This window comes from Anomalospiza imberbis, chromosome 2, assembly GCF_031753505.1.
Source record: "Anomalospiza imberbis isolate Cuckoo-Finch-1a 21T00152 chromosome 2, ASM3175350v1, whole genome shotgun sequence".
In the NCBI taxonomy this organism is placed as follows: domain Eukaryota; kingdom Metazoa; phylum Chordata; class Aves; order Passeriformes; family Viduidae; genus Anomalospiza; species Anomalospiza imberbis.
In genome coordinates, this window is record NC_089682.1 from 71,196,733 (window position 1) to 71,218,332 (window position 21,600).

Genomic DNA, 21,600 nt, shown 5'->3' on the forward strand with positions numbered 1-21,600 from the left:
TTGCAGACTGAAGGACTTTGGTGGATTAAGAGAACACAAAAACAAATAAAAAAAATAATAATAAAAACAAAAAACCAAAAAACAACAACAACAAAAACCAACCAACCTAACAATAAAAACCCACAACCCCCCCCCCCCCCCCCAAAACCCAACCCAACAGACCCTTTGGGCACAAGAAAAGGTGGTCGGAGGGGTCGGTAACAGCCGCGGCGAAAGGGGCTGTTTGTTTCTCCCTCACACGCGAGCTCGGGCTACAGGCAGCGCCGGGCAAGCGCCACCAGGCTGTGAGCCCGCGGGCTCATTCTCGGCTGAGCCCCCCAAGACGAGCGGGGTCCCCGCCGCCCGCTGAGCCCCGGAGGCGGCGGCAGGGCGCTTTTCCAGCGGCGGGAAAGGCGCCGCTCCGCCGGCCGGGCGGCCGCAGCCCGGGCAGCGCGGCCGCTTTACGGCACAGCCGTTCGAACCTCCCCGTCCGCGCTTTGCGGCTGCGTGGCGGTGGGTGGGGGGCGGGGAAGATGTCTGAGCGGGGAGAAGCCCCGGCGGCGGCGGCGGCACCGGCACCGGCGGGAGAGATGCCGGCGAAGAAGCAGAAGCTGAGCAGCGACGAGAACAGTAACCCCGGGGACATGTCCGGCGACGAGAACGTGAGGCCGGGCGAGGGGGAGGCGGCACGGGTGGGGGGGCTGGCGTGGCGGGAGCGCGCGCGCGCGCGCGGCGGGCAGGGGGCCTCGCGCCGGGGGCGGGCGGGAGCGCGGAGGGGAGGAGGGGCCGCCGCCCCCCGGCCCCGGCGGGCCCCGCCGCGAGGGGACATCGCCCGCCGGGACCCCCGGGTGTCTCCCGGACGGGGGAGGGCATGAGGGAGGAGAGGGAGAAGGGGGTCTCGGCCCAGCCGTCTCGGCTCGGTGGCCGCCACTCGGGGCCGCCGGAGGGAGGCCCTGGTGGGGGAGACCGGGGAGGGTCTGCGGGAGAGACTCCCGCTTTGCCTCCACGTGGGTGAAGGTGGATTTGAGGCCCAGACTGTGAGCGGGCACTGTCTCGAACTCTGCTTCAAAACGTCAGATTTTTTTTTTTTTTTTAATTTTCCCTGCAAACCAGCAGCATTTTCCATCTTGCAGTTTTGTATCGTGTGTCTTCACTGTCAGTCACGTTATAGAGTAACATGCAGCACAAGTTTATGTGTGCAGCCTTTTGGTGAAAGAAAAGTAGGAGATGGTGCTCATAAACTACTGTCAGCAGAAGGCAGCAGGGATGGGGTCTATAATCTCTAAGTTAGGTGAAATTCTAGTGTTCAGAGCAAAGGTAATGTGATTGATGTAGAATAACTTTATACCTGAAAGGTAAACTTAATCTAAGGTATCGAGCAGTCACTTTATGTAGTTACTGGTGTGGAGAGGGGTTGTGTAGTTACTGTGTGTGTGTTTTATAGTGTGTGGAAGTTTCTTTTCTGCACTTATCCAGCAAGTGAGGGATCTGGACCACATCCTCCACAACGTTTGGAAGTGGTACTTGTGAGGTGACAGGCAAGTTTGAGATGTCCCACACCGCTGCTCCTGTTTGGTTTTTTTTTCATAGCTCAGCAGCATTTGTGGATCCAAATGTAATTTGGTGACAAATGTTCAGGCTTAATTTGTTGTCAGTTGTAGGCTATCACTGAGCATGGAATAGGTTGCCCCATCTCTGGAGGTGTTTAAGGCCAGGCTGGATGTGGTTCTACACAGCTTGGTCTAGTGAAAGGTGTCCCTGCCCATGGCAGTGGGCTGGACTAGATGATCTTTAAGGTCCCCACTCTGATTATATGATTCTCTGATTCTCTGATGTGGGTTGCCTCAGTGGTGAAGGGATTCCTTTTTCAAGAGCTTGTTGCTGGACTCCACAACTCTTGCAAGATGGGGGTTCTGTTTAAAAGTTGACATAATGGTGTTAATTTGGAGAAAGGGTGTGCTTTGCTCTGCAGGTGTCCCGTGTGCAGGTTTGTTGGTTATATGGTAGTTGCAGATACCTGGTATAGTTGCACCACACCAGCTGCCCGGTGCTCTCACGTTGGCAGTATCTGTCTAGTCCAGAGAAAAGTTCAGTCTTGTCAAGTATTAAAATTCTGGCATGTGCACCTGGGAGATGAGAATTGGGCAAGCTCTAATATTTTTTAGGGTAAAGGAGAAGAAACAGGAAAACTTAAAAATTGTTAAATTTTGTTATGAATATTAGTGGAGGGTTGGCTCTTTTAGGGGTCCAACGTGAAGGGAATGACTCCAGATTTTGGGCAGTACACTTACGGGCTTGTGTGGTATCTTTCCTCCTTTTTGTCCTCTGAATGTCCTGTTTTTCAGAGTTGTTGGGCAAACAAAGGCTAGTGCACCTCTTCAGGCTCCTGATAATACGGACACGAAACTGGGACAGAGAATGAATGCTTGGTGGGAATTGGTGTATTAATGTTTATAGTTGACCTCATTCCATATTCCTAGTGGAGTTCCTAGTGCAGCTTTGTGAATCTCCTACAGTGACAGGCTGTTGTCTGCCTCTGTCTCCCTTAGTTCAACTGTAGAAATTACCTGGCCTAGGATGAGTTGTTTTTCCCCACACTAGTCTGATGGAAAGTGAACAGACTATCTTGCCAGAAAAAAATGGGAAAATTTGATTTTTAACAAGCTGAATGTATTCATTTGGAAACACAGGGTTGGCAGGTACAATGCAGGTGAAGGGGAAGTGTTGTAGATGTGCTCTGTGACAGGTGATACAGGGAAATGTCCTTTTAAACAGTGCCCTGCAGTCAGACCACACAGGAAATTGTAGTTTCTGCTGATTGTCCAAAGCCAATTTTCCCCATTCTTATCTTATGCTAATGGTTGGAGGGCCAGTTGGATTAGTTCACTGATCAGAATTTAGCTTTTAGTAGAAACAAGTATCTGTGGGACAGAGCAGGAGGGAGAGAAGGGACTTTGTCTTCTGATGTTGATGCTGACCTGCTGCAGGACCGTGCTGTGAGTCGTGCTGCTGAGGGTGCACAGAAGCCTCAGAATGGCGCGGTTCTTGGTAAGGTCAAGCCTCATGTTTTTACACAAACAACTCTTCAGTTCTTCAGAAGTACTCATTTCATCTGGATCAAAGAAGTTTTCAAGGAGAAGCAGCTGCTTTGTCTCTAGACATTTTCTTAAGAGCAGCTACCAGTATTCTGAAGAAATGGCACTAGATCACAGTTCATATCTCTCCCTCTTGGATTAGTCCTCATGTGATTCATGTTCTGTTTCTAGAGAGGAATGCTATTATGCTGGCATTAGATTTAAATACATGAATCTAAATAACACCAAGGCCTGGGAGATCTGTTCTAATGAATGACAAGAAGAAGTGAAAAGGCCAAGTGCTGCAAGATTAGTTGAATTTATGCAGCAATTATGATCTCTTTGTGACATTCTGTATAATTTTGAATGTTTTCAGGATGATGCTGTTAGTATTGAAAGCGGTACTAACACTGAACGCCCTGATACACCAACAAACACTCCTAATGCACCAGGAAGAAAAAGCTGGGGGAAAGGAAAATGGAAGTCGAAGAAGTGCAAATATTCCTTCAAATGTGTAAATAGCCTAAAGGTAGGTATGCATGAGCTTCAGGGAATGCTGGGCATCACTTACTGGCAGCACTGTTAATGTTAATGTGAGACAGCATCAAGCTAGTTACTTTTAAATAAATATCTTTAAGCAATTATGTTCCCTGCTGGTTTGAAGCAGTTACCTTTCTTGCTTGGAATAGCCAAAGTTATGAAGAAAAAGGATCCTGAGAAATAGGAAACAATAGATAATGCTGCAATTGATCTTGTTTTTGTAGAGTTTGCAAAGTTTTGTGTGATGCTATGATTATATATTTCATTGAAGCTGTAGATGTTAGAGAAAAATATAAGAAGTCGGATAAACAAATTGAACTAAAACAAAACCTGTGACAACTCCATACAAAGCACAGAACCTGCACAGATTTCTCTGTGTTGATAAAAAACCCAAACAAATCAACCCAACAATCTTAGAGTAGCTTTTTCCTCACACTTAATCAGATTAGGTATTTTCTGTGCTCTGGCAGTATCATAGCTACTGTGTAGTGCAATTTGGTTGATTTATTTTGAATGTTGGGATCATGTGTTAGCACCTGATTCAGGCAGTATGTATCTTCCTGTGTAACACCTGATGGTTTTAAAATGTGTGGACTGATGGTGTTTCTGTTCTGCTGTTTTAGCATAGTGCTGTTTTCTTCTGCACTGGTGACAGACTATGGTGGACTGAACGCGTTTTCTCATTCATGGCTATTTTACTCTGTCAGGATGTTCTTCTTTTTCTAATTCCTCAGCCTTGTGTGGGATATTTATGTGGCAAGATGGGAGTTATGGCAAACTCTGTGATGATCTGTGTAGCTCAGCAGTGGATATTTTCTGAAGAATTGCTCTAAGAGTATTTTTTCATTCCCCCATGCTTAACTGTGGAGCTGTGCTGACGTGGCTCCTTTTCTGAGCTTTGTCTTCAGGCTGCCGTAGTGAAACACTGGGGTACTTGAGTGGGAGGGGATAAAGGTTTGGAGCGTGGAAACCTTTTAAATGAGCTTTTCCACTGGATAAATTGTGATACGAAGTTACACTGACAAAAGTATCTGGGAAACAAATTGATCTTCTTGTGTTCTTGAAGTATAGAAATTGCCTCCAGGTCTTTGAGGGTGTAGGAGGAAGGGAAGTTACTTCATTTCACCAAGGTAGGCAGCAGTTCCTGTGATTCACGTGAATCGCCCCCACGGATGGTGCTATTTGCGGCTTCAAGTCATACTTCAAACACAGACACGGGCCTTTGGACACCCAAACTTTTAACAAGTTCTGAGCTTTGTTACTCATACTTGTTTTCTGTCTGCAGACAAAAAGGGTTAGTACTTCCCAAGTGTCTTCTGGGGAAACAAAACATTCCCTCTCCCCAATGTCAATCCAGACCCCACTGTAGTGTGATCCAAAAGACCAAGCTATGAAGCTAAGCAATCCCTGACTTCTTTGGATTTCTATCAGGGCCTGGGAACAGATTCCTGTGCAAGTGGAATCAAGCTGTGAGGGAGTAAATGTGTTGTAAAAATATCCCACTTAATTGAAATGTAGCATTTCAATTAAGTGGGATATTTTTATTAGCTTTTTTCCCCATTTCTCTTTGGTCTGAAATTAATGGTAATAATAAGAGATGTGCTTCGTCTTAACAGACGAAGACCTAAGTAGCAGCCAAATTTGGTTTTTTACTTCATGATTGAGGAAGCCTCTCTTCTTTTCCTTTTCCCAGTCTTCCATACTAACTTTGCAGATACTCTGGAGAAAACTGTAATAATTGAATGTTGTATGTGGTTTTAGAAAGACACTTGTGACTCTTTGAGTACCGTGTCATATATCCCCTAGTTTATATGATTTTGAACTATGCTGTAAGATGCAGGTATTGAAGTTAATGAAGGATCTACATGATTTAAAGATCATAGAAATTAATATTCTTTAGGTGTATATAAATTACATGTTTTTCCACTGTTGTACTTTTGGTTTTCCCCTCTTATTTTGTTTTTTAGTTTTTTCCTTGGGGAAACAAATATGGCCATTATTGTCTGCTTTGAGTGTTAAACAGTTATGACTCAGCCTGAAAAGCTCAGTGCTTGCTAAATATGCGTTTTAAACAGTACTTTGTGAGTTATTTTGAATGAAATGTAAGCATCAGGAAAACAAAAATACAACTTGGAAAATATCAGGAAATAAAAAGAACCTGCCTTTTTCTGTATGGAGTAGTAAGTTACTTGTGAGATGTACTGAAAAATCTTTGCTTTCTGTGGACTGAATGGAAACAGGGTTTATAAATGAGCATATACAGCTAGCACTGTTGCACATCATCATATATCCATATATATTTTGCTGATAGATCTTTTGGCAGAAAATGGTGTATATTTTGCTTTGTTGTGCTCCCTTTAAAGCAATGCAATTATTTTCCCTACCTTTTACTTCTGCTTAGGGTGTATGATTAAGTTGTAAGCAGCCTGGTGTTGTCTCAGCTTCTACTTGCTGTCCCCTGAACCAGTATCCAATATCACGCAGAATTCTAGCTTGTTGATGTGTAATGGAAACTAAATGTAACTAAACCCACTGCCCACAATGGCTTACTTCCACTTCTGGGAACTGGAAATGCATGTGTGGGTTGTTGGTTCTCCACTGGCAGTGTGGGTGACACAGATTAAAAGGCATTAATGCAGGTGATTATTTTTTCCATCATAAATGACTTTGATGTCTAAAACCAGGTCTGATCTTACCTTTTAAATGAACCCAAGTTGGCATTGAGTGAGTAAGGCTGGAACTCACCACTGATTGTTTATTTATTTGCTTTTATAGCAGTAGGTCTGTTTTCTTCTCTGCCTTCTTTCTCTTAGTGCCTGAAGAAGCTGGGTGCTTTGGGTTTTGTGCCCTTTATTCATAGCAGGGACAAGATGGCATTTCACAATTTTACTTTTGGACATGTATCTGGGTCACTTCTGTCTGTACAAACCAGTGTCAGATTTGTGTCACATACTTGGCGTCTGAGCATAACCATCGTGTACAGCACCTAGAATACAACATTTTGGAAAACCTCCTTCATTGTTTAGCACTTGGGACAAAAATTAGAGCAGACAGGTATTTTCGAAAAAGCTATGTGCTGTCTGACCACTGGGGATGTTGGGAGTTTAAATAGGAGCAGAGCTTCTGCAGACACCCTTGGTATCTTCCTGCAAGAGCCTCTGCCTCGCTGCTTCATCCATCAAATATCAGCAAAACTGCAATAAATACAGTCAGGCCCCTGGGGATGGTAGCACTTGGTGTGAGAAATGTAGTGTGGGTGAAGTAAGTAGACTAAAGACATTTGTCTTGCAGAGTAATTTTTTCCAGGGAAATAGGTTTTCTTTGAAAAAGCTTGCAAAATACTTTAGGTATGTACTCAAATATAAAAATATGGAAACAGTATAGCACTCTGTTATGTATCTCTACTTATTACCGTTGTCTGGGTCCTACCTAGAAAATCAGAAACTTATTGCAACTTATGCTGAAAAAATATCCTAGCTTGAGGGCAAAAAACATACTGCTTTTCACTTTCCATATTTTGTTAAATTTATCAGAAACAGGGCATATAACAGATAACAAGGTTGTTCCAGAAAAACATATAGAAAACCTGCTAATATATCTCTGTAATAAAGCAGTGGGAACCCATGCCTTTTTCCTGTATTATCTTCATGTGATATGTCAGAAGCACTCACTATTCAGCATCAGGAACTCATTCAAGCAGAAATTTGAAACCAAGTTATTATTAGTGGAAAAACTTTATTAAGCATTTTCAATTTGATCTCTCAGCCATTCTCTTCAAACAAGACTTAAATACACTCAAAATTTAAGGCTGTCAAGTAAAATTAATAGATTTATTGCTAAAAAGTAAAATTAATAAATGTATTGCACATAAAAAATCATGGCCATGTGTATACAATTTTATGGCTTATGGTTTTCCTCATTCTTCATTTCTAGTTCAACTGTAATACTTTACAGATACAGAATACCTGCTTTTTTCCTTCTGTCCTGGGATTACTAAGAACTTACTTTTTCCTTTCTTAATATCCTATATCCCTCATCTCCTATAGCCATTAATTTGTGCTTTTGTGTTATGATGGTTAATACTTTGAGTTAAGCGTTGAACAATCCTTTTTAATCTGTATTGAGCTTTGAAAGTTATTATCTCTCTTAAGAATTGCGGGAGGGCCTTCATCTCGGAAAGATTTTCTGCTTTCTTTTTCTAGCTCTTCTAGTTATTTCTGTTCATAACAGATACTGCCTTTCTCAATCTATAATGCTATTTAAATTTTTTCTAGACTTCCTTTATATTTCTTTTTCTAAGGATTGTTAGACTCCCTGCTCACACCCCCTTCTCATATTTATTCTTTGGTTTTGGATAGGCCAGAGCTGCCAGGGCTGGTACTTCTCGTGTTGTCTCTGAAGTGCTGCCATTTGAAGGCTGCTGAACAACCATCATGAGACACTTCCTTCCTGCCTGCACTGTCCCAGACAGTCCCCTGTGGGGAGGCACTTTAATGAACATTATTCTTGCTGAAAACATCCTGTCAGGACAGGCCAAAATACTGTTATCAATTATTAACAAGCACCACCATATTCATCACAATTCATAAACATACCTCCTTTTTTTTCTCGCAAAATGATGTAAGTTGCATAAAAATAATTCTTGCCATTTCTCTGGTAACTATTTGTAAAGGCGGTCTGAAAACATTTTGTAGACATGAACTTTGTAGTGGTATTGTGACACACTGGAGAGAGATCCTTGTGTCTGTGACAAAGGTTATAAGACCTAACTGTAATATAATAGTTAAATGTGGCCCTTCTCCATCCTTATACCAATATAAATCTTCTCTTTCCTAGTAATTCTTCCCTGTGAAGTTGCAAATCCTTGTGTATAAGTAATTAGGATAGAAATTGAATGTAGATGCAGAGGTTGCCTTATTGAAAATTGGAAAACAAAATACTAGAGCTGCAAATACAACTTGGGAGTTCTGCCAGCTTCTGGGCATTACTGAGACAACATTTCTTTCCATTTACTTTTTGAAAGGTTGGTGGAGAAAGAAAAGGGAGGGGTGTGTTTTTCAGAATATTCCTTTACCCTCCCTTTAAGACAGCCAAGTTAAAATGTGGTGTTACAAGACTATGATTGTTAACTGTTCACTGTCTAAAATTATACTGGCTGTGAACCCATTAGTTTGAGGAGGGAAACTTGTCAGTGAAACTGTTGAATTTCACAGCAGTGATATGCCTGTGGGTTTTGTTGGGTTTTTTAATCTCTAAACTTACTTTACTTGTATAGGAGGACCATGGCCAGCCTCTGTTTGGTGTCCAGTTTAACTGGCACAGTAAAGAAGGTGATCCTCTTGTTTTTGCCACTGTAGGCAGCAACAGAGTGAGTAATCTGTTTTTCATCATACGCCCTTCTGTGTGGTTCTGCATGCATTCCTGTTTTCAAGCAATCCCTTTACCTGTGTTTGGTATGGACACCCAATACTTAATATAAACAGATGTATTTCTAAGATATGTAGCATCTGTTATCTGGGAGAGCTGCATCCTTTGGGTTGTTCTACGAAGTCACGTTAGCTATTTGGTAATTAAGCTACGTAGTAAAGGAAAAAGTCCTAGAGTAATATGCATATGGGATAAGGAAGAGAGGTGCATAAATGTATCTTCTCAATAAAATTACTGTTTATAAATGTTATTATTTTCTAAAGGTCATGTATTCCTATATACAGGATGAGAACTGTCTGCAACAGTGGCTGGCTGTTGCCAGCCAGCTTAGTAGCTAAATTAATGGCCTGTGTGGAGTGAATTTATAGACTTCCTCTGAACAATGTTTGATGTCATTTCAGTCTTGAAAATAAGCCCTGAGAAGTGTGTTTTATGCAAGTGTTGTGAATAAATAAGAAGTGTTTCATTTCTAAGTTTGTTCTGCCTGGCAAGTCACCAGAAACACTAAACTAAATTTAAGCAAGGTTTCATTGAATTGTTAAACTAAGTTTAAGCAAGGTATCAATGACTCATTACAAGACCAAGTCATGTTAGAGATAACTGCAGTAATTAATTCCAACAAGGGTTTATCTTATTAAGGCAATTCAAATAATGGACTTCAATATTTGGGAAGGACAGCTGACAAATCCTGGAATGGTGCTTTACAGAAACTGCTGTGGGCATTCTTTTATCAAACCATTTCCACCTGGTAAACAAATGAATGGTGGATGAAATCTAAACCATAGAGGCACTCTACCTCTCCCCATCAGGCAGTCAATAAATAGATGCATGTGATTTCCTTTTGAAATGTCACAACTAAGCAGCAGTCTCTCTCACTTATTTTTGGTTTTTTTCCTCCAGGTTACTTTATATGAATGTCATTCCCAAGGAGAAATCCGTCTGTTGCAGTCTTATGTGGATGCTGATGTATCCTTTTAGGTTAAATACCCATGTGTTTGCTTCTTCTTCATGAAAAATCAAGAGGCTTTGTAGGAAAAAACACAAAAATGTTTTGTCTGTGATTTAATACTTTGCCTATGTGGTACATTCTTCAAGTTAGGTCCAAGTCTTGCCTCTTTCCCACATCCTAGAATCCCTCCTGTTGAAAAAATGTTAAAAACGCAGACTCAGGGACCAGACTGTATTAAAATATTTGAAAACTGATTCTCCATCAGTTTAATCTTCCCAACACTAATATTTGTGTAATATTTCCCTATTTTACAGTGGTCTCGGTTTCCCTGTGAATTGGAACTGGGTTTAAAGCCTAAGAATTGTGTTTCATGATCTGAAGCATTAATAATTTGTTTTGATCATTTGCAATACACAAGTCATTAACTTGTGAACTTGGTCGTGATTCATTATTCCCAATCAGAGGTGATGCCATGAAAGAGAAGGTGTTCCTTTTATGTTTGGAACAGAAGTGAGGAAATCAACATCTGTAGAAAAGGTGATGTTGCTGGTATTTGCAGGTGTATAAATGAATGTGTGTATTTTTCTTATGGGGTCTAGCAGAGACTCTTGGGCACTTGGATAAAATAGCAACAGGTTTGTTTAAAATAAAGCGTTGTTTAAAAAAAGAAAAAAAAAGAAAAAAAGATCTCCTGCTTATTCTGTGATCCTTAACTTGAGGCATTGTAGGCAGATGAAAATTTCTATACCTGTGCATGGACATATGATAGTAATACAAGCCATCCTCTTCTAGCTGTGGCAGGATCCAGGGGTATTATTAGGATAATTAATCCCATTACAATGCAGTGCATAAAGGTGAGTGTTCAGAACTTTGAGACACAGCTTGTGTTTCAGTAAGGCATGAAACTTTCTTCTTCTAAGTACATGTAAACACGAGGGGAAATGGTAACTTGCTCTCTGAATTCTATTCCAGCACTACGTGGGCCATGGAAATGCAATCAATGAACTGAAATTCCATCCGAGAGATCCAAATCTTCTTTTATCTGTAAGCAAAGGTGAGGAAGAAGCTCTTGTTTTTGTATAAATGAGGATACTTTGGATTGGAGTTTGGTCTTGAATATGGCTAAAAACCTTCATGAACATTTTTTTTTATGAATGGCACTGAACAAGTTCACTTTGAAAGTTGAGAGCAAATTGTGCTTTTACATGGCTATATATTTTATACTTACTAAATCCACGGCCTACAACCATAACTCCAGCTATGGTGCAAAAGGGACAGTGAATAGTGCTGCTTTTTAGGAAAGAAGAATCCTGAGCCTTGGGTTTGCTCTTTCCTTTCTGACAGTTGAATTGAAATTTTTTCAGTTGTTGAATCACGTTGCCATCTAGTGGGGACCTCTTAATGTTGCAGACAGCATTCACCATCCCGTTCATGGGGAAAAACTTGGATTGTCTGTTGCTTGGGAACTTTAATTGGACTCTATGTAAAAAGCATTTTAGTAAAGAAGTTTTTGGTGTAGTGTCTTATGGGCTTGTCCAGAAAGTTCTAACAGTCACAACTTCCTCATCTTGACTGTTCTGTTAATAAGGGAATGATCTGCCACAAGGAGCTAACCTTCAGGAATTTTTGAGTTGGAAACATTCACTTAGGGGACTTTTGACTTTAGTATATTTGAACTTACCAATGAAGCTACATGAGAACAGGAGTTGGGAAGCTCTCTGATGCTTGCAATGGTCAAATTGGTGCTGTGGGCCTGTAAACATCCAGTTTCTGTATATTTTTAGGTTCTCTTGTAATAATGTTTTGACATCAGCCATAGTACTACAAGTTTTAATGTGCAATCTCTGGACCAGGTGCTATCGCTGAGAAGACACGAGGCAGGATAATATATGAGCTGTTAGAACTGCTTGGCTGAGAGGTTATTAAAAAAAGAGGAAAATATTTGGGACTGCGTGGCCACCTGTTTCCCTTCTGGGATTTTGAGTGTTGCTGTAAATCAATGCAATGTACTTGTGGAATCCAAAAGGGAAATACACTAGAGGTTCCCACTTCCAAATGGGAGGTACACTAGAGGTTCTTCATTAGAAATTGTTAAAACTTTCTTCAAATATATGGATTAGTCTGATTGACTTTGGAATACATATTGTTTATGTAAACAGTTTTTCCCTTCCTTAATGACTGTGGTTCACCAAGAATAATGTGCTAAAGGCTAAAGAATGGAAAATCACAGCTTTTCTGAGTGTTGATGTTAAAATGGCAGAAAGGAATGCTAGCATTTTCTGATTCATAAAATTGTTTTTATGACTGATTGAAAGCATATTTGTTTGAGATCAGGCTTTTCTTTGCTTTTTGGATGAACTAATGATCCAAGCATGTTTTTGCTAGAAACTATCCCTAGGGGAGGGGGTGGGCAATTAAAGAATTACTTTTATCAGGTAAGTTAGTTATAATAGCAATTTCAGTTAATGCAGTTCTGTTGTTTCAACAAAAAAAAGAAGAATTAAGTGCTTTTTTGATGTTGACCTAAAGACCTGTTACTCAAAGTGATTAAGCTGAAATATATTATTCAAATGTACATATAAAAAGCAGCATGTAATTCTATTTGTTCTTTATAGATCATGCATTGAGGCTGTGGAACATCCAGACAGACACGCTGGTTGCAATATTTGGAGGAGTAGAAGGGCACAGGGATGAGGTGTTAAGTGCAGTAAGTGGAAGACCATGGGGCAGTGATTTAGATTTACAAAGGGTAGTAAGCAACTTTTTATCCTCTTGTGCATTGTTTAGATATTATAGCTACTTAAAAATAACCACCTGGAAGTGCATAAACACTGTTTTAAGGGGATAGACAGCTTTTAAATGTCAGGTGGTTTAATTGATGTGGCCACTTCTTACAGACAGGATCTGTGCGTTTCAGTAGCTGGTTTACTCGGAGTGCAGCCTAGAAGTGAGCAAAATAGGGCTCATTGGGTCTAGAAAGAGTAAAAACATTTCATGATGGTCCCACTTTTGAAGTTCTTGAGTTCTCATCAAGTCAAAGCAGCATAAGCAAATAAACCTGGAGAGAGACGGTAGTGAAGAAGTTGTTTGTGTTAAATTATTTTTCAGTGGCTGTGGACACACACTGCTACCCAGCAAACATCAACTAGAATAGTTAACTTTTATTATGCTGTTCTTAAGAACTCTTTCCATTCCTGTTGTGTGACCTGTTGTGAAAGATGAGGGGTGCATCTGTAGGAAACCTAACACTGTATTATTCACCCATGTCATAGTCCTGGAATTCTGCCAAAGTTGCTCCTAGGGAACTTAGTGAAGGAGGAGAACTAGCTGTAGATTCACTGTTTGTCAGTGCTGTTGAATATGTTTCTCTTGAGAGAGACTAAATATAATTATTAAGATGCTGTGCTGCTTTGCAGTGAGCTGGATTACATTCTTAGTGTTTTTCTATTTGAAGTATTCAGTTTTTCTATTTGAAATATTCAGTTTTATTGCATGCTCTATGCATAAAATGCTGTTTTGATGGAAATGATGGAATAAAATCTGAGTTGATATAATGCAGCCTAGGGTGGGAGTGCTCAAAATTATTTTATATACATAGGATTATGATCTTCTTGGTGAAAAAATCATGTCCTGTGGGATGGATCACTCTTTAAAACTCTGGAGAATTAATTCCAAGAGAATGATTAATGCTATCAAAGAGTCTTATGAGTACAACCCAAACAAAACCAACAGGTATGTAGTCTTCATCTCCTTGTCTGTCTTTACAGCACATGAATACTCCTATCACTGGTCCAGGTTAATTCCTTTCCATATTGGGAGTTTTTGGGTAGTGATGTGGATGTTGAATCTCACTAGACTGTGTGTCTTCTTGTTGTTTGCTTCACTGGAATTTTATTGAATTCTGATTCAAAGTCCCAAAATTTTTATTTTTAAATATCTCAATTATTTCTTATTTGCTAGACTAGATTATTATCTTAAAGCTTGTATTTCATGCATTTCAAGATGTCAGTATCTTTTCTTCATATTATCTCATCTCAAAATTTCTAGAAGGGAATCAAGTCTGTGGAATTAAATGTGTCAAATATTGTTATATTGGGTAGTTAATTATTGTGTATTATTTTACTTTGGGGTGGGGAAAAAACTGTTTACATAGTAATAACTTTAATTTTCATCATTCTCTGGTTTGACCTCAGATATGAGTAAATTATCAAGTAAACATAGCAATTAGATACATGATAGATAAATCCTCCTTTATGAAGTTCTTCAACTTTTTGATCTTAACTTCCAGTTAAACCATTGAGAGAATTGAAGAGTCTAAAACACAGTGAACATGTTCAGCAATGAGACTAGCTGTGAAAATACTCTGGCTTTTTTTGGTAATGTTACCAAATATTAAATGATGCTTTTTAGCCTGCTTTTTTCAAAATGATGATTTTTTTTAAAGTGTGCATTTCTATTTAACAATTTAGATGTTGCAGAAGCAGCATCAGGAAGACTGAGATTTAATTGGTTCTTGAAGTATTTGGTGACAGGCATTGTATTCAGCATCTGAAGGAGTAGTTTTACTCAGCACTATCTCTGCACAGTCTTTTACGTGGGAAACTTAGTTATTTCATTAGGAATGAGGATGAAAACAAGGACTGTTCCTATTACTATTAAAAAGAAAAGCTGCATACAAAATCTGCTTTGTTATAAAACTGTTAAAAAGTTGGGCTTGTTCTTTTAACATTGAAATATGTTAAAACTGGTTATTAAAAATTACACTTGTGCTTCTGGGTTTGTTTTTCTGAACCTCACTTGGCAATTTTCTCCATAGGCCTTTTGTTTCCCAGAAAATTCACTTTCCTGACTTTTCTACAAGAGACATACATAGAAACTATGTTGACTGTGTACGGTGGCTGGGAGACCTAATTCTTTCCAAGGTAATGCTGCAGCTTTTTCAGCTACATAACATTTATTTGCTGGTCCTGAGGGTCCTAAACCTTAGAAATTTTATTAGCGTGTGGGTCTTAGGTTAAATTATTGTCTTGTGTCAAATGGTTTTGTAGAGTGTGTTGGGAATTTTGTCACCTGTCAGGATGTGTGGGTAAGCAGCTTATACTTAAAAAGCAAAATTCTTACTACAGCTGTATTCTGCTACAAGTAAAGGGTTTCTGGCTAACCAGAATCTGCACAGAACATATGGAAAGGGAATCTCTAGATACTATTTAGAGATCCTGCTAAAGAGTGAGATGAGGGCTACCATAATGGAGTATCTTTGATTAACCTGTTGTGTCCACTAGTAATATTGGCTTGCAGATATTAAAGCAGGCTGTCCAACTGCCTTGATGCCAGCAATTAGTGAGTGCACCGTCCTGTTAGTCACAGGGATTGGGTAAGCAATCCTCAAACCAATGTAAGTTTAAGCTGCTTATGAAATTGTGTTTGAGCACATCTGGGTGACTTCGTCTGAAGTGGGTGAGGGGGTGATCCTGCAGTCCCATTACCTGGCAAAGCTGTGAGGGCATCAGTTTGCCAGCGACGGACAGTGGTTATTGTTGGTGATGTGGCTGTGATCTAAGGGCAGAGGTGAGATTTTCAGTTCTGCATTTCATAGTGTTATTGGGGAAGCTGTGGGATTAAATGTTTGCTTATAGTTGGACTGATTCTGCAGTATAAATTACAGGTGATTTTTCTTTTCATTGTTTCACTCCAGTCTTGTGAAAATGCCATTGTTTGCTGGAAGCCTGGCAAGATGGAAGATGATATAGATAAAATCAAGCCCAGTGAATCAAATGTGACCATTCTTGGGAGATTTGATTATAGCCAGTGTGACATATGGTACATGAGATTTTCAATGGATTTCTGGCAAAAGGTACGTGTCTGACCTTGCTGTATTTGAAGGTGTGTAGCTTTTCATTGATTACTTGTTTATGGGCATAGGAAGGGTCTTGGTTCATGTGATGTTTGAGAAACAGAATGGTTTACTGTAAGGGACTTTATATGAACCTGCAGGAGCTCCAGATTTTTCATTCTGGGTTCTGCCTGTGGGAAAAAAATTCCACAAAATAAATACTAATTTTCCATTAGAAATAAGTTTCTTGATGTCTTCATCCCCTGTCTGCAGAGATTGATAAAATGGAAGAAAAGAGGCAAATTCTACAGCCTTTCTGACTCCTCCAACAAACTCATTAAGTCATTCATGTTTAATGTTCACACACAATTTATCAGCTCTATAGCCTTTTTAAAATTCTGACTTTATTCATTGAGGGATTATTTTAAAACCTCTTTATCCTCTGCTTTTCTTTTTAAGATGCTTGCTCTGGGCAATCAGGTTGGCAAACTTTATGTTTGGGATCTAGAAATAGAGGATCCACATAAAGCCAAGTGAGTACTTTGTTTTTGCTAAGACAGGGAGTTGGGGTACTTTTCTTTTTCCTTTCCTGATTATAGAGAAATTATTTACAGTACTACTTACTTTCCATTATAACTAGTAGGGAAATAAACATTGTGAGCCCCTGAAGGTTAATATTTATTATATCTCACTGATTTATAATTTATATATATTAATGCCAAGAGGTCCCAGTTGGATTGTGCTGGCTACCATGCGTAGATATAGTAAAAGGTAATTTATTTCTCACAGAGTTTTTGCTGACTGGGTGGAAATTTTACAAAGCCATTAGGAGAAGGTGTGCTAGGTGGGTGCAGCACATGACAAAGGCGAGATAGGTAACAGGACTGGAGTAAAAAAGGAGAGTGTAAAGGTGAGCTATGAGCACAATGTGGTGAAAACACTGTGGCTTTCCACTTCCTCACCTGTGTTGCCAGGCAATTTCACAGCTTGTCTCTTAGATACATATACGTACATACGTATGTGTGTAAACATACAAATGCAGAAAAACCCTAAACATAAGAAAAGGCCCCAAACAAACTCACTCCCAAGAAACATTGTATATAAAGTGGATATACACTGTATGTATAAATACTTAGTGCATTTTATTTTTATATATCCTATATAATATATTATACATATCTTGATATATTTATATCTATAACCCATGTAAATATGTATATATGAATATGTTAATGTATGAAATTCCTGGATCTGCTACAGTCTTTAATCACATGATTCTGATTTTTCCTTCCTAACCCTGTGACATAACACTGATTATGAAGGCCTAAATAATGTGATTCAATAAGTTTTCAATCTTTGCTTCAATAAAATTTGGGTGGGTGAGAAACAACTGTGGGTGAACAGGAAACTGCTTTCCCAAGTCCTCATTTGGAATACAAAATATACCATGAAGGCCATAATCCTGTTGCCTTCAGTTCCTCCTCGGTCACATAAATAACGGATTACTGAAACAGTGCTCCATAATGTAGTAGGAAGATTTAACATTGCAGCTGAATAATTTTCTTTTCCTTCTAGGTGTACGACTCTTACTCACCCTAAATGTGTTGCTGCCATCCGACAGACCAGTTTTAGCAGGGATAGCAGTATCCTTATAGCTGTGTGTGATGATGCCAGTATCTGGCGCTGGGACAGATTACGATAAAGTACTTTTTCTTAATTCATAGAAGAAAATATATTTTCAAATTATAATATAGTCTGTTAACATGCTAGTATAGTAGATGCATTTAGTGTAGACTTTCTCGAAGGTTCGGCAGGCTGGAGCTGGACTTAGTGATGTTTACATTCTGTGTATTGTTCTGCTTGAAATTGCTGCTTTTAATAAAAAGAAGTATTTTTGTAAAGTTTTCTGAATTGTCCATATTAATTATTTCCCACAAGAAGTTTTCACTTTTGGCCTAGGAAATTTTTTTGTGTAGAGCTAACACAAGAATGTACGTCAACTTGCTAGAAATGGGGTATATTTATGCTTCCAGTTGTATTTTGTGCCTTTCAAAAACTTTATGAAGCTTTTATTCAGTGACAACACTAAGGAAATGCTACTCTTAAGAATATAATACAAATAATTGTTAAACAATTTCTAAAAATATTTTGAACTCATTCTTCAAGTTAGTTGCAGATTGAAATTGGTTTAATTTTTAGTAATCTCAAATTGAAATTTGCTTCTCACCATATCTGTTAATGACTGGGAGGAAAAAACATTACTGGCTTTGCTTTGTGGATCACATTGTTCTATTGTTTGAATTCCGTCTAGTTTCTGCATTTATCTAAAGGTTAGTTTTTGGAAATATATTTTAATTGCCTCTATTGTCAGTATTCCCAAATAGCCTCCTCAGTGGTTTTACTTGAAATGAATTCTAAAATTAATCATATTTCATATAGGTTTAAAATGTGTGTACAGTTAATGAAAGGGGGAAATAGATAAGATGGCAGAAATTATATTAGCAGTGATAATCTGTGTTCAAAACATTGTGTGTATCTTGTCAGCAGGTAGCTGAAATGCTCATGTTTGTGTTAAAAAAGTGGTCCAGGACATTGCTCAGTAGCTGTGTGCATCTGAATGAGGAAGAAAGTAAATAACATTTATTGAGGCTGAACCATTTACATACTTTTTTTCCCATTCCCTTTCCCTGCCCTTATCCTTCAACACATAACGTTACTTGAGAAGAATGTTTTGAGTTATGATGTAAATGCAATTACACTGTCATTGTCAGTATCATGGTGCCTTTCTGATCAGTAGATTAAGTGGTCCTGTCTGCCACTGACTTCTTAAGTGCATATCTGACTTCTCATCTTTCAGGATTTTGCTTTTTTCTGTTCGTTACAGTTTGGGAATCTTGTACATGCTCTGGCTAGAATAACTACCTGTTCAGTTGGAAGTAATACGACTAAACTAGTTTTGATTTGTGTCCTTGGGAACCTAAAAAAAAAGAAGCCCAGAAATGACAAGCAGTTTACAAATTTTAGTCTGTAGTATATGATAGTTTTCCTTTTTTTTTTTTTTTCCCTCTTTTAAATCCTTGATCTTACTACTGGGGAAGGGCAGGAGTACCACAGGTTTGTCCAAAAGTAGTGTTTAATTGAGCTGGATTTTGGACCTTGTTTTTCTTGCACAAGCCAAATGGCCAGTATGGTCTTTCTTGTGTCCATGAGTGCCTGGTGAAGAAGACATGGTCAGGAAGCCAAGTGTAAAACCAGAGTTGGGCAGAACCATGTAGAAGTCTGAGTACTGGAGGGATGAAACTGTAATTCCTGCAGAGTTGAACGCAGGTCAGCTGAGGAGGGAGACAGGTGAGACTGGAGCTTGGGGAAAGTGTTTAACTTCCTGCACTTACAGAACTGCTGGCATAGTATAAGCCAGCGTTTACACAACAGCAGTGGTCCATAGACCTCATAGATCATTCTGTGGAAAGTATGAGGGGTTGACAGAGTCTGAAAAATTCTGGGGCTGGGGTGTGGTTGGGAGAGCACTCCAGAAAGGCAGTGGGCGTGCTCAGGCTTCCTGCAGCCTCAAGGAAAGAGCTTTGATTGAATTAGCTCTACTAAGAACACTTGGGCTGGAGGCTGGTGCCACTTAGCCTTTGCAAATGCTTAACAGTAGCATGGCATTAGATTGTCTTCTGTGTTTTCCTGTGGCTGAGGTTGAGAGTGAAATGGGATACAAAAGCAGTAGGGATTTCTCAGCCATGGGTGTTGTTTTGGGACATAAGTGGTGCATTCTGACAAATGAGCTGCTCTGTTTGAGAGGAAGGAAAGGAAAGGGTGGTGCTTGACTGGAAAGCGGCCTAACAAAGTTGGGGTCAGCTTTAACTTCTGTTTTAACTTATGAGTGTGCTGAAGACTATCCTCTTAAAATTCAGACAAATGTTCCAGGAGCTTTGCCCTGATGGAGCTGAAATTGGATGAACAGTGTTAATGAAGGGAAGAACTTGTGTAAGTAAGCTGTAACAAGCCAAGGGGAGAAAAAATTCTCCTTTACAATAGTCAGTCCCATCTGCGTGTAGAATTAATAATATTTTGAAAATACACAAACGGGGGAAAAGTCTCTTTGTCAACAAGCAGACTGATAAAGCTCAAGTGGATGTAAAACTTATGTATTTATTTCATTAGGATGCTTTCTTCCTACAGTTGCCTAGTTCTAGACTAAATAAAAGGAGAAAGATTAAAATTCTTGTGTGTCTCCTGGAAGATACAGCAGTATTAGAGTTATAATCATTGCAAAAGAACTTAAAGAGGAGTTTAATATTTTCCAAAACCTTTTCACTTTTTAATATATACTTTTGTGAAACATACCTTAAGAGCTCCAGTGCCTAAATTTTTCAACAATAGGAGTGTGGTTTAACCCTAATATTGGAGAAACCTACCAAAAATAGCCTGAAAGAACATGTGTTTTTCTCCATGGTCTTCAGGCCATCTTTAGGTCTGTTCTTTGACAAATTTTGTAATTGACTCCTTCTGTTCCTCATCTCAAGACAGGTGAGGGAGAGGTAAAGTCCGGCTGATGAGTAACTGCAGTACAGTGAGAAAACTGTTCCAGAGGCTGCAAGTGTTGTTACAGAGGTCTGTTCTTTATGAACTCTACATGAAGAGCATACTAAAATTTGAAGGTTGCTGATTCCCTCAGTTATTGCACACTGAGTATCTCCCTGAAGAGATTAAAAAAAAAAAAAAGCTAAGAGAGGTACCTGGCAGCCGTCTTATTCTGCCAACTTTCAGAAACTTAGAAACTGCATAAATGGTAGGCTTGGACTACAGTTCTAACTTTTAGGCAGAGACTTTGCCCAGAGACAGCACGAAGGTTTGTACCACAGCTGGAAGTAGAAATAGAAAACAGGCTCCTGATTGTCAAATCAGTGGTTCACTTTAAAGGTCTCTCTTCTCAGTGTATGGTCCTGTTTCCTGGGGTGATGCTCCATCTGGTGGAGAATGAATAAAGAACCTTACCACAATGCAGATTTGAATCAGGTTCTTCTTGAGGCTTTTAATAGTAAGCCAAAAAAAATATATGCAAATATGGATCAAATTTGCCCTTCCTAGTATAGGTAGGAGTGCTTGTTTTCTCTGGTGCATTTCAAGCTTATGTTTCACCACTGATTGTATTGGGGAGCTCTAGTTCCATGGCTAAATATCAAGGAATTAACTTCCTCAGCAAGTCCTACAGACACAGTTAGGTTCACCTGAGAATGTTTCACTGTCACCATGAGCTGTGTCAGAAGAATATTTACAATAAAGAAATGAAGCAACTTTAAAAAAAAAATAAACAAATCCCCTGCATAATTAGAATTTTGACTAGCCATGAATTTTACATCTGTTTCTGTATAAGCCAGCAGCAATATATGTGCTTTGTAGCTTCCTGTATTTTTAATTTTTTCTCTGGGCATGGTGGTGAGGGCAGATGTAGAAACAGGTAGGGCCCTTGTGACAAGAATCCCCACTCTAACTAACAATTCCTGTTGCCTTGGAAAGGAAAACAATTGGGAAAATGTCTCAAAATGGATGGAAATATATCTACCCCTGTCATGGTTATGAGTTTGGCATGGAAGGGTATATTTAGCTTCAAAGCCTAATGATCAGTAGACAGGATTTTATGTTTTTTTACAGGTTTTCTTTAAAACCTGAACTCTAGTATCTAGAAAATGGGAATGAGAAAATTACTCTAATGTAGGAGGATCACACAATGTTGAGGTGAGATGTATTGTTGGAAGACAGGTTAGAAGACCCTGGAGTTTCTTAAATTAATT

At 39.4% G+C, this 21,600-nt stretch overlaps 1 protein-coding gene across 3 annotated transcripts; it reads left to right on the forward strand.

The window, feature by feature from the left end:
* The first annotated feature begins 362 nt into the window (after positions 1-362).
* On the forward strand, positions 363-17,706 carry EED (embryonic ectoderm development). 3 transcript variants are annotated; one of them, XM_068181662.1, is made up of 12 exons: positions 363-641; positions 3,430-3,582; positions 8,869-8,961; positions 9,921-9,986; positions 10,698-10,823; positions 10,942-11,023; positions 12,585-12,718; positions 13,568-13,701; positions 14,786-14,891; positions 15,665-15,823; positions 16,262-16,335; positions 17,378-17,706. In XM_068181662.1, exons 1-12 carry the CDS (start codon positions 513-515, stop codon positions 17,502-17,504), a joined length of 1,383 nt encoding a protein of 460 aa, XP_068037763.1. In that variant the 5' UTR covers positions 363-512; the 3' UTR covers positions 17,505-17,706. The 3 variants fall into 3 exon arrangements, with proteins under 3 accessions (XP_068037763.1, XP_068037764.1, XP_068037765.1); XM_068181663.1 differs by having other exon boundaries at positions 476-641; positions 12,585-12,676; XM_068181664.1 differs by lacking the exon at positions 363-641 and adding an exon at positions 2,842-3,027.
* The last annotated feature ends 3,894 nt before the right edge of the window (positions 17,707-21,600 follow it).